This window comes from Linepithema humile, chromosome 4, assembly GCF_040581485.1.
Source record: "Linepithema humile isolate Giens D197 chromosome 4, Lhum_UNIL_v1.0, whole genome shotgun sequence".
In the NCBI taxonomy this organism is placed as follows: Eukaryota; Metazoa; Arthropoda; class Insecta; order Hymenoptera; family Formicidae; genus Linepithema; species Linepithema humile.
Window position 1 is genome coordinate 23,012,726 of NC_090131.1, and position 15,609 is coordinate 23,028,334.

At 36.9% G+C, this 15,609-nt stretch overlaps 2 protein-coding genes across 2 annotated transcripts in view; both read left to right on the top strand.

Moving 5' to 3' along the window:
- Positions 1-15,609, top strand: part of RhoBTB (Rho-related BTB domain containing) — a 65,089-nt gene that overhangs the window by 1,779 nt on the left and 47,701 nt on the right. The gene's annotated exons all lie outside the window — the stretch shown is intronic.
- Positions 3,467-13,117, top strand: LOC105672409 (Krueppel-like factor 13). Its single transcript, XM_012367326.2, has 2 exons — positions 3,467-10,695; positions 11,399-13,117. Exons 1-2 carry the CDS (start codon positions 9,828-9,830, stop codon positions 11,674-11,676), a joined length of 1,146 nt encoding a protein of 381 aa, XP_012222749.2. The 5' UTR covers positions 3,467-9,827; the 3' UTR covers positions 11,677-13,117.

The window sequence follows — 15,609 nt, forward strand, 5'->3', positions numbered from 1 at the left end:
TTATTTAAATATATTTTAACAGATTGATAACATACATATATATAATTGCAATTAATTTTTTCGATATACTTGTGTATCAATTTGTTATTTATCAAATGTTACATTGCTGATCTTTTATGTTACTACTTTTTAAGAAAAATTTAATATTTTTGCTCCTAAATTTTCTAACATTGTTAGACTTCTTTCTCTGGTCAATCTTTTTTACTAAAGAAAGGAAAAACGATTTTTGCTTATCAGATTTTTAAAAATAACGAGTAACGAGTTAAGATATCTTTTAAGTAAAAAAGTAATATCCTGCCTCTCAAGAACACCCAGTTTTTGATATTGCAAAATTTCAAAGTATGATAAAAGTAAATGGATTCTCAGAATTCATGTTGTATAAGTAAATGGATTCTCAGAATCCATTTTATAAAATTGAATTCACATAATCTGTGGTATCAGATCAAAGAGTTAAATCTTGAAACTTTTAATTCTCTTTAATCCTTTCAACCTGATAGACGAATAATCTCTTTAATTCTGTATGCAGTATTACATAAAATTAATGACGATTATGCAAGCTTTTATCAAGAAATTGAATCTTGATTCCTATTTATCGTAAACAACAGAATTACAGAATAACTAAACCTTTTGTGCTAAAAACGATATTCTAAAGACTAACAATCTTCTAACAATCCGAAAGCAATCGCTGATATTATCGGTCACGTTTTACGGACGAAATTCTTTTGATTCGTTTATTTTTCGTAAAGTATCTGTCGAAGTGACAAGTGCGAATGATAGAGACTCGAGACTGTAAAGAGAGGTACGATCGCGAATGAATGAAGGAATGAATGAGCGGACGAATGGCGATAATAGCTTTCTTTGAGATGCCGCGGTGCTCTCGTGAAACGCGCGCAGAATGATCCTGATTTTTATAAGGAAAAGAACCAGAAGTTAGCAGCACGGAAGGGGCACCTGGGAGAAGGGGAACCGCCTCCGATGCCCGGAATCCAAAAGGTGCCGACGATGACGACCCGCTGCGGAACAATCGTGCCGATATTCACGGGTCGCCCACTGTCAACGGGGACCACTTCAAACGTAGCCGGCCTCAATGTGTTTATTTGGCCAACGTCAAATTTACTCGTGGAAAAGGGGGAACACGAATCGATACGACGCGCCACCGCGGGCACACACGTCGGCACCTCGCCGTCCTGTTTTTGTGTCGGCCAAGACACAAATCCGATCGTTTTGTGCGGCGAAGGATCACTTCGCAGCCGCAGGGCGTGGCTCGTGTAAGCCCGTTGTAAGCTCTTGACTTTCGCTCGCCGCACTTTAACCGAGCACGGGCGTAATCCGATTGTCGCCGGTCGATGCACCGAGAAAGGGCGATAAACAACTGCGAATTCTGTTTTTTACGGAGGCTTGTGTCGATTTCGTGTGTAATCTGTGGGATGCGATGTTTTATATATTATTTTGTAAATATAAATGAATCAGAATTTTTCAATCTTTTCTTGATTTATTTGATATATTTATTCGATTTCTCATTGGCGGATAAAGAACATTTGTTCACAGAAGGTAGATAAATGAGAAAATGAGGCGAATAAGGTATTCATTGTTTTTATTTCATGAAATATTGCTATACAATTAATAATGTGTAGAAATCTATTAAGAAAAGATGTCTCAAAGGAAGCTATTATGTGTGTGTATCGGAAATAATTTGGTCGATCGTTATGCACTTGTGACTTTTCTAGACTAAGACTTTAAATCAATACCGGCGAACATATCAATCTTAACATTCTTGAATTGTGTAGAATTTCTTATTTCTTGTGTGGGAATTTTTGCTTGGAATATTCTCTATCCGAATCAACTTTTAGAATTAGTGTGTAAACCACTATGTGATCCGAATTGACTTAAATGTTTCATGAAATATAAAATTTTAGAACTACCGATAATATATTTTTTACAAGTATGCTAAAATATGAAAAAATAACTTTTTACGAGATCCTATAATTTTTTTTCAATTTAAAGTATTAATACAAATTAATAAAAATAAAGAAAGTAATACTTTAAACGGATTTTACTTTGATATTTTTAAAGATTGATAAGCAAAAATTTCATTTAATATAATTTTATTAACAAGACGTTGTAATTAGAAATTGTGTACGTCGCAGAAAATATTTTCTACATTTTATGACAAATGTCTTTTAAACACAACTGCGATTTCAGAGTTTGAATATACTATGATATAATAATCTAATAAATAGAAATTCAGGATCTATTAGGTCTTTCGTATTATAGAGTGCGTGAAGGCGTTTAGTAACGCTCTGTTACGTTTAGAATAACGACAGCCAAGGTGCTAGGTGTCGCGGGAAAAGCTTAGAGAAGGATTCCATAAATTCGCTATGGGCTTCTTCGTAAGTCACTAAACGTTAAACGACGTGTGCGTATTGCGTACATGGCTCACAGGATTAAGGGTGGCGGAGGGTCGTTGTCGTGACGAATCCGACAATTTGCCGTGAACGTTTCTGGAAGCAGATCCCGAAATAATTCACAGAGAACACGTCTCAATCCAATTCCATTTAGCACATCTTAATGTATTCTCATAGGTACCGTTTACAATCTGTTTATCGATCCGTCAGAGACTGCAATTTTCTGACCAAAAATTGAATGTTGATTTTAATTCAAAGACTACTTTTTGTGAAAAGATATAATTATTATAATTGTTTCTTTTCCCAATCTTGATTTATTATCTAGATCTTAATGAAATGCTGTGCTTTTGCACATATTTATATTTATTCATTAAGATTAAATACATTCTTATTGCGGATAAAATTAAGAAACGTATGATTCTTGCGGAATGTCTTTGTAAGTATTTACAGAAAACTTCGCCAAGAAATATTCCGCGGCTAAATTTGCGCGGCACTTTTCTGCCATTGGTTGAAAGGGTTGCTTGACTATAAAGCCAGTAAATATACTAATTCACAATTGTGTCAAAGTGACCGGCATTCGCCGTCGGAAAGCGCTTTCTCGATTCAACATAGACATTCCCTACACGTTTATTTGTCGGGAAAAATGCAGGCAGCTGTATCGAGGTGGATGACACGCGCATCATTTTATGGAAGCTAACGAAAAGATCGTGATGCAAGAAATATTTCTCAATTTTACTGCATTAATATGAGATCGTACCTTTGCTAATATAACTAGTGTTATCGTGTCTACTTCTTTTCGAATCATAATTCTAAGTATAAAATATAGAGACAGAAAAAGGAAATTTATTATACTAGCAATTGCAAATGTAATCGACGCTAACAACAAAAACTTTTTTATATTATAACAAAATTATGTAATTTTAATCACAATAGAATTTTGAAAGAAACAAATTAATATTTGAAGGAAAATAAATCGCAAATATATATAATATATATATACGTGATATGCTTAATTCTGACTTTTGAACCTAATCATATTTGTTACTTTATGTTCTATCAATCCTTGCATCAAAATTGATAAATATTTGTCGTATTTTACTCATCGGTTTATCAAAGACACGTGATATAACGAGAATACTATAATGAGAAACTTTCCAAAGAAAGAGGAGACATTACGATCTCGTATCAATGCTCGTGGAAACACATGCTCCGTAGAACGTAAACCCGTGAAGAATGCCCACGACCTCTCATCCTTAAGAACGTCAAAGGGAAAGACTGAGGTCGATCAAAAGAGGAGGAAAAGCGTGTTCGAGAGAAAAGACAGGAGAGGGAGAGCCTCTCTTTTGGTACCGGGCACGGGCCATCTGGCAGAACGATCTTTTATTATGGTAGCTATTCCTCCCGTCAGCCTTCGAACGACGGAAGATTCAGTCGCGCGGAAGTTGGATCTTTGATTAATGGACGGCGAGATAAACCGCGTCGATTTCCCGATCGATATCGACGGCGAGAACGTTAGTTATAGAGGCGTTATTTGTTTTGCTCCAATTAATTCTCACGCGCTTAGGCAATGTTGATTTCTTTTTGACACGCTTATGCCGTATCTAATTTTAAACGAGAGAAGAAATTGAAATCTTTCAAAATGAGAGAGAATTGTTAAATTGTATAGATTTAAAGCGCAATGAATATTTCTGCGATAAAAATAAAAAATTAGACAGTTCTAAGAAAGAAACAAAGTGCGTAAACGGATGAATTTAACTGGAAAAGAGAAGGCATATGTTTGGTTTTTTCTTTGTACGATTTGTCTTGTGAAAGATAAGATACTTTTGTGTGTATGTAAGATTTGCTTCACGACGCAGAGTAACGTTTCTTCGCGATACGGCATAAGCGGGCGCGCACGTCACTCATGTCACGTCGCGCGCGATTGTTTGGCGGCTGCTGGATAATCGGATGACTGGATGACTCTCGGGGAGTAACGCACCCCATACTCCGTCGGGGCATCCGCGACAGAGCCCAGGGTGAGCCCCATAATAGCCCTCGACCAGATCCCACCCTCTTGGCAAACAGAAAGGCCTTGAAAGTGTGCACGACCGCAGAGTCGCCGCCCCTCGCATGGCGGGGCGAAATTTGATTATGCCCCTTCCGCGTGGATGAACCTGGGGCGAGATTCATCGGCGGGTACCCGCCAATGATTTATGCCACTTTTTTCTTCTTACCGCAGCGACAAGTTGTCTTTGTCGTCGTTTGCTGCCGTGCGTTTGCCCGCGCGCACGTTTCCGTCACTTTTATTATATTACACGAAGTGAGTAAAAGAAAAAAAGTAGTTTCCTTTTGCATGCGTTTAACGTAGATTCTCTTTCATTTTTTTAATATTTTTTGATACATTGACATTATTGCATTTGTCATCGCGAATTGCTCTCGGAGTGAACGCGGTTTTGAAATATTTAATTTTGGAAATGCAGTATATACATAGCCTTTAGCTGATTTTAAATTGGCATTAATAGAATAGCGAAATTGAGGGAATTTTAATAGAATTATCTCTCTTAGTGTATTTTATATTTTATAGAATATGTACTTTATACTAGAAATATGACAATTGAATATTAAGTCCAGTAACCCGCATCGAATCATATTTATCGCAATTCTCTACATTTTTTATTATATGATTTTTTGCCGATTGAGACAGGATACAATACCTTTCCAAGCCGCAGCAATCTGCGAAAAAAATGTGCTCCCAATAAATTCAGTGGAATTGGGTAAAAATCTGCGATATTTGTAGCCGCCTGATCCATCATCGGTCATTGACGGATGTACAATGAAACTCCAGGAAGCGATAGCACAAAACGAAAGCAGTGCACCCACGATCGCTCATGTTTTTTTTTCTCTTTTTTTTATTTGATATCAATCGGAACAAACCAATTTTTGGCCATTGTACACCAAGTGCAAAACTATCATGCAAGACGTGTTCGTTTGATGGATCTCTTAGTACAGTTTTGTAATATGGACGCTTAATTAAGCGCGTCTGTTCTTTCTTGGTTTTTTTTAGGAGAAATCATCAAAATATAATGCATTGAAAAGTTCAATAAGCATTCAGAAATTATTAAATTTTAGATTGTTTGGAAATTTTATGTAAGGGAAATTATATTAATAATACTCAGATAGCCAGATGTTAACAATGTTCGCAGATTGCCAGCAAATTTGATCAAATTTACTGGCAATCTACTAACATTGCTAACATTTTGTTTACTGAGTAATTATATTGCAAATAATTTAGATGATAATTTTATTTATCTTGTTTTAAAAGCGAATCTAAGAATTATACATTATTTATAAGAGAAAATATCATTCAATCTTAAAAGTATCTATAACGAAATGCCGATTTATGACGCTCATCCTAAATTATTGGCTATATCACGAATATTTCAAAGATTTTGAAAATATCAAACGATGAGATTTCGGTATTAATTGATCAGTAGAAATTTGCAATGTGTGATTACAATCTTTGAGTTAACAATCACATGCCTTCGTTCTATTTAATACAAGAAACGTAAGTTATTTTTGACACATGAATGTCGATAACTGTATCTTGTTGTTGTGACTTACGTCGCTCGAAGTAAGACGGATCGGGAATTTTCCGCAAAGAAAAATTGAGGTAACTTCGAAGGTCGATCGATCCATCATCAGATTGACATAAATTCCGCTTTTAAATGCGCACACGAGAAGAGGAGAGCAGCGTCGCAGGATTCTAGAAATCCTTTGGAACTTCTTTTGACTCCATCGACCACGGAAGTCGGTCAGCCTGTTGTCTGACCAGATTGACGGGTCTCGGAAACAATAATGCAAAAGGGAAGGGTGCAACCGTCCGTGCACGATATTCGGTAGTTTAAAAAATTAGACAAATACATATGCACATTTTAGATTGAATGATCTATAGTTTGCAGCATTTTCAGATATCTAAAAAATTAATATTTCTATATTGTCGTACTTTTTCGCAAAGAAAATTTATTTTACGAGTACACAGAGACAATTTTATATAAAAAATTACTATATACAATATATATTGCCGCGGACTGAAGGAATTATAAAAATTTTTACTACGTTTTTCACGTAATGGCCGTGGTATTTAATAATTCCTCTTATGGTCCGCGGCTACTGTCGTGTATCATAGTAATTTTTGATATAAAATATTATATACATATGTCAAATTATTATATACATATATATACAACGAGATAATTCTATTTAGAATTATTAACAAGTTAACTAGTCTTAAAAATCTTAAGTCACAGATAATCACAGTCGCTCGCAAAGAAATAATAATTAGAAAGAATTCTAGAGAAAGACGGTTTCTACATATTTGTGGCTTAATGCGGGAACAAACAATGTCACAATTTGATCCAAATGAGATATGTTGTGTAATAAGCTCTAACAAGTACAGTCTTTCATAGAAGAATAAAATTTTTAGTTAAAAATAAAATGATTGCAACTAAAATGTTTTTGGTAAAGATTCTCATTCTCTTATAAAAGATCGTACTTCTTTGAACTTATTACGCGATAGATCTTACTTTGACCAAAAGACCTCTCATAAGCTGGCAGGACCAAATTAGCAGAATCGAATGCGACTTATCGGAAAATTTAGTACTCATTTTGTACTATTTTGTACCACAAAAAATAATTTTGTACCCCGTGCCATTTAAGAAAAAATCGTGGCGCTGCCAACTTCATATTAAGCTAGCAAAACCAAAAAAAAAAATATATATATATATATATATATATATATATATATAAAATACAACGTATACAGTTAGCGCTGAATTTGTACTAATTTGTACCACCCAAAAAAAGTCAAAATATTTCCATTAACCCCTTAAAACAACCCTTATTTCGTCTATCCTAGAAAATAGGACATTTCTCTTCCGATCTTTTAAGAATTTAACCAGCAAAATTGAACTAAATTTATCTTATTACTTACCACTTGTCATGTACTATTTTGTACCACCAGAAAGAATTTTGTACCCCGTGTTATTTGAAAAAAAATCTTTTTTTGGGTGGTACAAATTAATACAAATTCAGTACTAATAGAATCTATCGTTATTTGTTATTTTTTAATAATTTTTATTCGGATAGTTCCACATCATGTTGACAGGACCACGATTTTTTTCAAATAACACGGGGTACAAAATTCTTTCTGGTGGTACAAAATAGTACATGACAAGTGGTAAGTAATAAGATAAATTTAGTTCAATTTTGCTGGTTAAATTCTTAAAAGATCGGAAAAGAAATGTCTTATTTTCTAGGATAGACAAAATAAGGGTTGTTTTAAGGGGTTAATGGAAATATTTTGACTTTTTTTGGGTGGTACAAATTAGTACAAATTCAGTACTAATAGAATCTATCGTTATTTGTTATTTTTTAATAATTTTTATTCGGATAGTTCCACATTATGTTGGCAGGACCACGATTTTTTTCAAATAACACGGGTTACACAATTCTTTCTGTGGTACAAAATAGTACATGAAAAGTGGTAAATAATAAGATAAAATTAGTTCAATTTTGCTGGTTAAATTCTTAAAAGATCGGAAAAGAAATGTCCTATTTTCTAGGATAGACAAAATAAGGGTTGTTTTAAGGGGTTAATGGAAATATTTTGACTTTTTTTGGGTGGTACAAATTAGTACAAATTCAGCGCTAACTGTATACGTTGTATTTTTTATTTATCTATATATATATTTTTTTTTGGTTTTGCTAGCTTAATATGAAGTTGGCAGCACCACGATTTTTTTTTAAATGGCACGGGGTACAAAATTATTTTTTGTGGTACAAAATAGTACAAAATGAGTACTAAATTTTCCGATAAGTCGCATTCGATTCTGCTGATTTGGTCCTGGCAGCTTATGAGAGGTGACCAAAAGATGACATTGATTATCCTTGTAGTAAGCCGCAATATCAGAACCGTGAATTAGAAAATCATACGTGACATTACGGAGATTGTATGGTCGCGCGATACTCAGACAACGGGACCATCGCAAAACGAGCGGCGGCGATGATGTCGTGACGAATGCGACAAAGGGCAGAGCCCGGTATCAATGGCCCTCGGCCGGTTTTGTACGAACATCGTTTTGACAGAAGGGTGTCGTCACAGTTGGTGGAAGCGAGAAGGCCGATGAGAGGAGGGTGGGTGGTGTGGATCGGTAAACGAGGCTCTCCGCTTCTGGAGGGTAGCGTGACTCCTTCTCTCCTCTCTATCTCTACCTCTCTCTCCCTCTTCGAGTGTTACAATAAATCAACGACGTGCTTTTGCGAAGCTCCACCCTCGGAGACCTTCGCCGTATATAGGCAGTATATCCCATACACGATGCGACACCCCGGTCCGACTCTGTACGTCCCGGTCCTCATTGTGTCCAAAGTGGTCTGTCTGTCGATTTCGGAATGGATCAGCTCCTATAAACAATTTATTCTTTCAGTGCGCGCGACCGACCGTGAGAGATCCGCGTATGGCTTAGTAATCAGCGAAATTGAAAGACCGCTGTTTGTTCGTGAAATATTAATAGCGGATATTTCTGCAGATATATTCTCGTGAAAATTTAAGCGTCTTGATCAACAAAAATTATTTTCGCCACAAATTATTCATATATTATTAACGTTAAAAATATTTATAGCACGCATGCACGTGGATTTTTGAAAAAAGCGACAATGACAGTAATTAGATCAATAGATCAATAAATGGAGTCTGCATGGGAAACATTCAATCTCGACATTTTCTCCCACGCTTGTACGAGACTTATACCCGTAACCCTTCCGCGGCCAATAACAATCGGCATCGATGCCGAATATCGTGTCACGGGCGTGCCTGGCGGGCACGGTTTGAAGAAAGCGTCGCGTTCGAGCGAACGGGGTAGGTCCGCGATTGGCCTCGCGACCCCTCGATATCGCTCGCTCGTATCGGTTCTGCATCGGGGTTCCTCCCTGCCACATCGTCGACTTTCCGATCGTCCGTGTCCCTCCTTCCCTCGCTCTGCCTGCACTCGTGCGCTCCCTCGTGACAAAGGGGGCGAGAGCCCCGTGGCCGCGGCGACCGATTAATTCACTACAAAGGGGCTGCGTATCGCGTACCGAGCCCTCGACAGGCCCCTCTAAACCCACCTTCGGCCCTTACTGCCAAGGGCGTCCTCGCACTTATCCTTCTCCCGCCGACGCGTTTTGGGGGACGAACCGATCCTCCCTTCCCGAAGAGGATTGGTTCGACCCCCGAAGGGCCGTCGGCAGTGGGAAATGTTTCTATATAAGGTCGCGGTGAGCTGGGATTCGTGTTCAGTGACTTTTGGATAGCCCGCGCTGTCACGCTGGCTGTTGTCATCTATAGTGTCGATAGTGAAATCTCACGGCAGCGACAAAAATAAAGAAGATTCTTCGTCGAGTGCAAGAATGTCCGAGCTGAAGACTAGTGGCTTCTTCCGACCCTGGCATATCCCGAAGACCACAAACGAGGCTTCCGGAATTGTTACCGTCGACAATACGTTGCACGACGTGCCGCGCAACAGGCGGGAGGACGACGAGGAGAGCATCGTGTCTTCGGCGACATCGACGACCTCCACGAGCTCGAACATCGTAGAAGTATCCGAAAAGTACGACACTCAACTGTCGGATCGAGGCACAGCGGATTCCACATCGTCGAACGGTGCTCATCGCACGAGAATCCGTCGCGGCAGCGAGTCCTCCAATGATGCAGCGACCAGCACTACGCCTTCTCTCGAAGGCGAAGACATTGAGACCACGCAAGATGCAACGAACGAATCAAGTGCCTTCCGCTCGCGACAATCAGTCGACTCGAACACTTCCACGGCGCACGCGATTTCTGCTCGGGATTCAGACGAATTCAATGCTTCCGGTGACGTTAATTCCCTGGAATATCTCTCAACGCCTGAATTTCAACGACCGGAGAGCTTTGCAAGCGATGGAGCTTGTTCAATCGCGAATCCGGATATCGCGGGACCATCGGGCGCGAACTCGATAATTCCTGAGTTGTATTACGCTCTTCCCGATTTTCATCCCGCAATCCATTCCGGTGTCCATCACGCGATACATCCCGGAATCGACGCCGGGATTCATCCCGGAATTCTTTCACCGGGATTTTATAACCGTACCATGGAAGAAGCAGTGCAGATGATACACCGTCAAGATGTTGTCGCCAAACAAATAAAAAAGATGCGTCCAAAAAAGTTTCGCTGCCAGTATTGTGATGTAGCGTTCAGCAACAACGGTCAACTTAAGGGACACGTTCGCATACATACTGGTTAGTTAATATTTTTTGAATACAATTTTTTTACAGCAATAATACCTGCTGATATAAATAAGGAGAGATAGAGAGAACTTGAAGAACTTTTTTAAATGGTCTTATTATGATAATATTAATTTCGGGCAAAATTTATTTTTAATAGCACAATCCTCTTTTATTTTATTTTATGCAATTAAAATAGAAGATTTCTTTATATAAAGCACATTCAATTGATAAAAGACAACTAGTCGGATTATAAATAAGCGACATTTCATACTACTGCAAAATTATTAATTATTTCCATCTGCAAATAAATAAATTCTATTTCTCAAAAGATATACATAAAGAAATTAGTCTACAAGTTTCACTTTGTATGCATAAATATTATATTTGATAAGCAATTAAAATTGCAAGTGTACGAAAATATTAATTGAAGATAGATATTTTTAGAAAAAAAATTTATAAGTATTTGAAAGTATTGAGGCTAAAAATAATCAGGCTATATTTAACGCCACCTTGCCTCAATGCTTAAATATTCACAATTCCATTTTTGGACTAATTTCCATTCATTTAACAAATTTATAATCCTATATAATCCATCTATGGCTATCCTTCTAATAGTCAAAAGGAAATATAAATGAGTCATTCTTAAGTAAGCACTAATAAACGTACAAATAAATTAGCAAGGACAAAAAATCAAGAATGCATTCCATTGTAACAGGCGAGAGACCGTTCAAATGCGACGTCGAGTCCTGTGGAAAATCGTTCACCAGAAATGAAGAACTGACGCGACATAAACGGATTCATACTGGCGTGCGGCCACACTCTTGCGTCATTTGTGGAAAACGATTCGGGCGTAAGGATCACCTGAAAAAGCACACGAGAACACACGAAGTACGCGATCCGTACCGCGTTTCGGCGGCGGCATTAGGCATGTTCGCTCTGAGCCATCCGTTTCAGCAAACTACAGGATTTCCGCCATACATCTATCAGATCTGACGTCGTAACTTCCTGAAAAATTTAATACGATGATTAGCTCGACTAATCTACTCGACAAACTTCAAGCTTCCGTGACTTTGCGATAAAAGTGATAACTGAAGAGATAAAAAGAGTATCCGAACAATCTTTACGCATATACATATTTTGTATGATATAACGCTTCGGTTGCCTTGAGAGCTTTAAATCGCATCAAAATATTTTTGATACAGTCATTTACACTTAGAAAAAGATTCGTCATAAAACTCCATGGACTTGCCACATCGAGGAAAAAAATCAAGTATTTTTCAAAGTTCTAATGAACATCTTACACTTTTGCATCTTGGAATTGCACGCATTTTCTTAGCGTGACGATAATTCAATGTAGATAATTGTACAGTATAATGTAAATTATGTAATGTAATGTAAATATTCAGAGAATGTATATATTTGAAGAATATGTACGTATTTTATTATATATATTTATTATTATATATATATATATTATACTTGTTATATTTGTGACGAATTTATTGTTACAATTATATGGAATAACTATTTATAAATTAATATTATTTAATGCAGTTCTCTTTTCATCCTTTTCTATTCTAACGCAATGATAACTATTTTTATATATAACTTTAAGTATACCGCATTCTCTCTCTTTCTTTCTTTCTAAGATTTGGTACATTAATTGTTTTAACAATAAGATTTTATTGCAAATATAGATAGATGGATTAAAACGAATGCAACATACATTATCATTGAACAATCAATATTAATTTGTAGCTTTGATTGCAACAATTGAATACTTAAAATTCATGGAATAATTTTATGAATTTCTGTTGTACTGAAATATTTTTAATTGAATCATAATTGATCAAAAAATATTGATCAATAATTTATTATAGTGATGCTTACTGCTTTTTATTATATTACTATAATATTGTGGCCGAACAGTAACTATAATATTTGCCCGACAAATCTGCACATTATTTCCCACACAAAGGCACATATTTAAATCAAGTATTTAAATTAAGCAGAAATGTGCGTTCATCAACGCTGCCATCAGAACCACCACCATTTTCCCGGCGATTGAATTCAAGATGGCGTCACCAACCGCCCCAAACTGCAACCCCTCAAGTAATAGAGAATCCCCTTGCTCGTTTATGTACGATGCGCTGTAAAGGACGTAGGGGAAAGAACGGTGGGTTGCGCCCTTTCGCTCTCGGGCGCGTACGTTTACCGCACGCATGTCTGTATCTGTGCCCTTTTTTCCGCCTTTTTTTTCATTATAATAAGTTTTTATGGGATGTTTCGTGGTTGCGTATGAGTCTGTAATTTTGAGAAGGAAGGGTGTTGCTCGCGTTGAATCAAAGGATTAAAAAAAAAGATTAAAATAGGTAATTAATTTTTGTTTTGTTTAGAAATCCTATTCTATCGTAAATATTGTTTTTATTATGATAATGTATAAAATATCCGTGCTTTGTTTGTTACAATTTTTATATAAAAAAAACTTTTCTATCAGAAAGAAAAATTAAAAAGCTGTAATCTGTCACTTGTTAAAATTGTACAACGATTGTCCAACATTTTGAGATAATTATTCAAATTATGAAACATACGTAAATTTATAATTCACAAATATTTATAAAATATAAAATTCAGATCAAACTCAAGTGAGACATAATCTGAAAGAATAGATTTTATCATTTACTTAAATCTCTGAGTTCTTGATTTAATTTTTAATTAACTTTGAATAATTGAAAGAAATTGTCGACAGTTTTAACTTTTCTTCTACTCTCAATTTTAATTAAAGACATAGCAATGAGTAAATTTTGTAGTTTTGGAAGCAAAGATTATAGCAGGCGATTAAGAGAGCATTGACTTCCGTCCGGGATTTAACACAGGTACGATCGCAACTGACGAGATTGGATAATGTGAGAGCCGCTGCGGTAGCTTAGCGCGTTAAAGTGCGCCAGATTCTCACACGGAGAGTTTCGGTAGCAGTTTGGGTAGCGGAAACCCCGCTGGGACATTCGTCGAAGCTCGTTGACACCCCCCTACCGTTCAACAGATATATGACCGCGAGCCCTCTAGAGCTCTTTCTCTACAGCACGCACCTTTCTCTCCCCGCTCTCTTTCCCTCTTCATCCGTTATCCCGAGTTTCGACGTTCTTTTCCCGAGGGTGCAAAACTTGGTTTCTTTTCAAACGCCTCTTAATATCCGATTTTTATTCTTTTACACACAAATGCTCTTTTCTAATTTCGTTTTGTGCTGCAAGACGGCAAAGTGCCAGCGTTGATTTTAAATTTCTTTTTACATACAAATATTTTACTTCCCTTGTTTTTTCTTTCTACGGATTATTCTTCTCTCTTTCTTTTGATATCCCCTTCAGGTAGTTTGTCGTCGACCCTGCCTGTGTTACAAACCTTATTACCGTAGGGTGCCTGTAGGTTAAATGATTGCTTAAATACGCCCGGATTACAGCCTGAATACGCCCACCTTAATCTCAGATTACACCGACAGTCTGTCATTATTAAGCCAGTTTGACACGAAGAAAGATATTTGCCACCGCTTCTCTCTTATTGCATTTGTTCACAAATAAACACAGAAATTGTCAAGTTCCTTTTATCATCTTTTGACATAGAAGAATTTCAAAATTCCACGATTCAAAGATATCGAAAATAGAGGCCAATACATATTGCTCTATATAAGAAATGTAATGTAATATAATGTATATAAATGATCTATTTTCAAATCTCTACTCAAATGCTTCTTAATTTAATAGAGTGCTTCGCAACATAAAGATCATCTGATATCTTAATAAAATAAAATAGTAAAATAACATCCCGTTTGTATAAATTTGCAAACGATAGAAAAGATCTTCTGCTTTCTAGTAGAGATCCGTGTGGGATTACAGTAAAGAATATCGATAAATTTACCCAAATGAGATGTAAAAGTACATAATTAATAACGCAAGTCTAGAAAATAAATTTTGAAAAATTGTATGATTTATTTTTTACATCTTATTTGTGTAAATTTGCCGAATTTATTTATTCTAAGCGAATCGTCGCTAGAAAGAGATCTGTTTACTGTATGTATTGCGAGTGTAGCATTAATATCCCTACCTGAATTTTCAGAATTGCCGAAAACGACGTACAATCATCTCTCGATTCCCTAATAGCTGTCGCTCCGAGGAAATTCGCTGTCAACGTATACAAATTCTTCCGCTTTCGCGCCGTTCATTCTTCTCGCCTTCTCCCGTTTCGGCGACGCACGTCCAAACATCACCTGCACGATGCGCTGGACTATGTCGTAGCGCGCAGTGATGCACGCCGCGGGTGGGCCTGTATATCGGAATGTTTGCCCGCGTCATTGTTGCGCGTCCGGCACTCGATACGTTTCTCTCCCGGTTTTAAAAAGCGTTTAAAGCCCCTAATAGCCCAGCTACCCTCCCTCTTGCCTTACGCGATGCTCCGCTGTCTCGCGTCCCGTTCGTTCGGATCTCACATTTTTTTCGGATGTATGCGAGGATGAGTGTGTGTCTCGCGCTCACCCGGAGCGCCGCTGACTTTCTGATATATGGATCGCTTGTATTCCATTCGCAATTCTTTGCTCGGCGCTATGACGTTGCGTTGAATGCGCGCTGATACTTCTCGTTGTGCACACCTGAAAAGTTTAGATCGCTCCCGCCACTATGGCAAGACAACATATTGAAAATTTCTGTCATGATATTCTTTCAATTTAATTTTGATTTATCTCTCAAATGACTATTGATTTCTTATTGTAATTTCTAAAAGATTTAGTGAATTTAGTTCTTATTTATTAGTTGAAATTGTTGTTAAAAGATTTGCAATTTACATTTATAAATCGACGCATAGATTTTTTGCCATACTATGAGTAAAAAAGAAGGGATCTTAAGAGAATTAAAAAAGTTTGTTATTTTTTTATTTAGA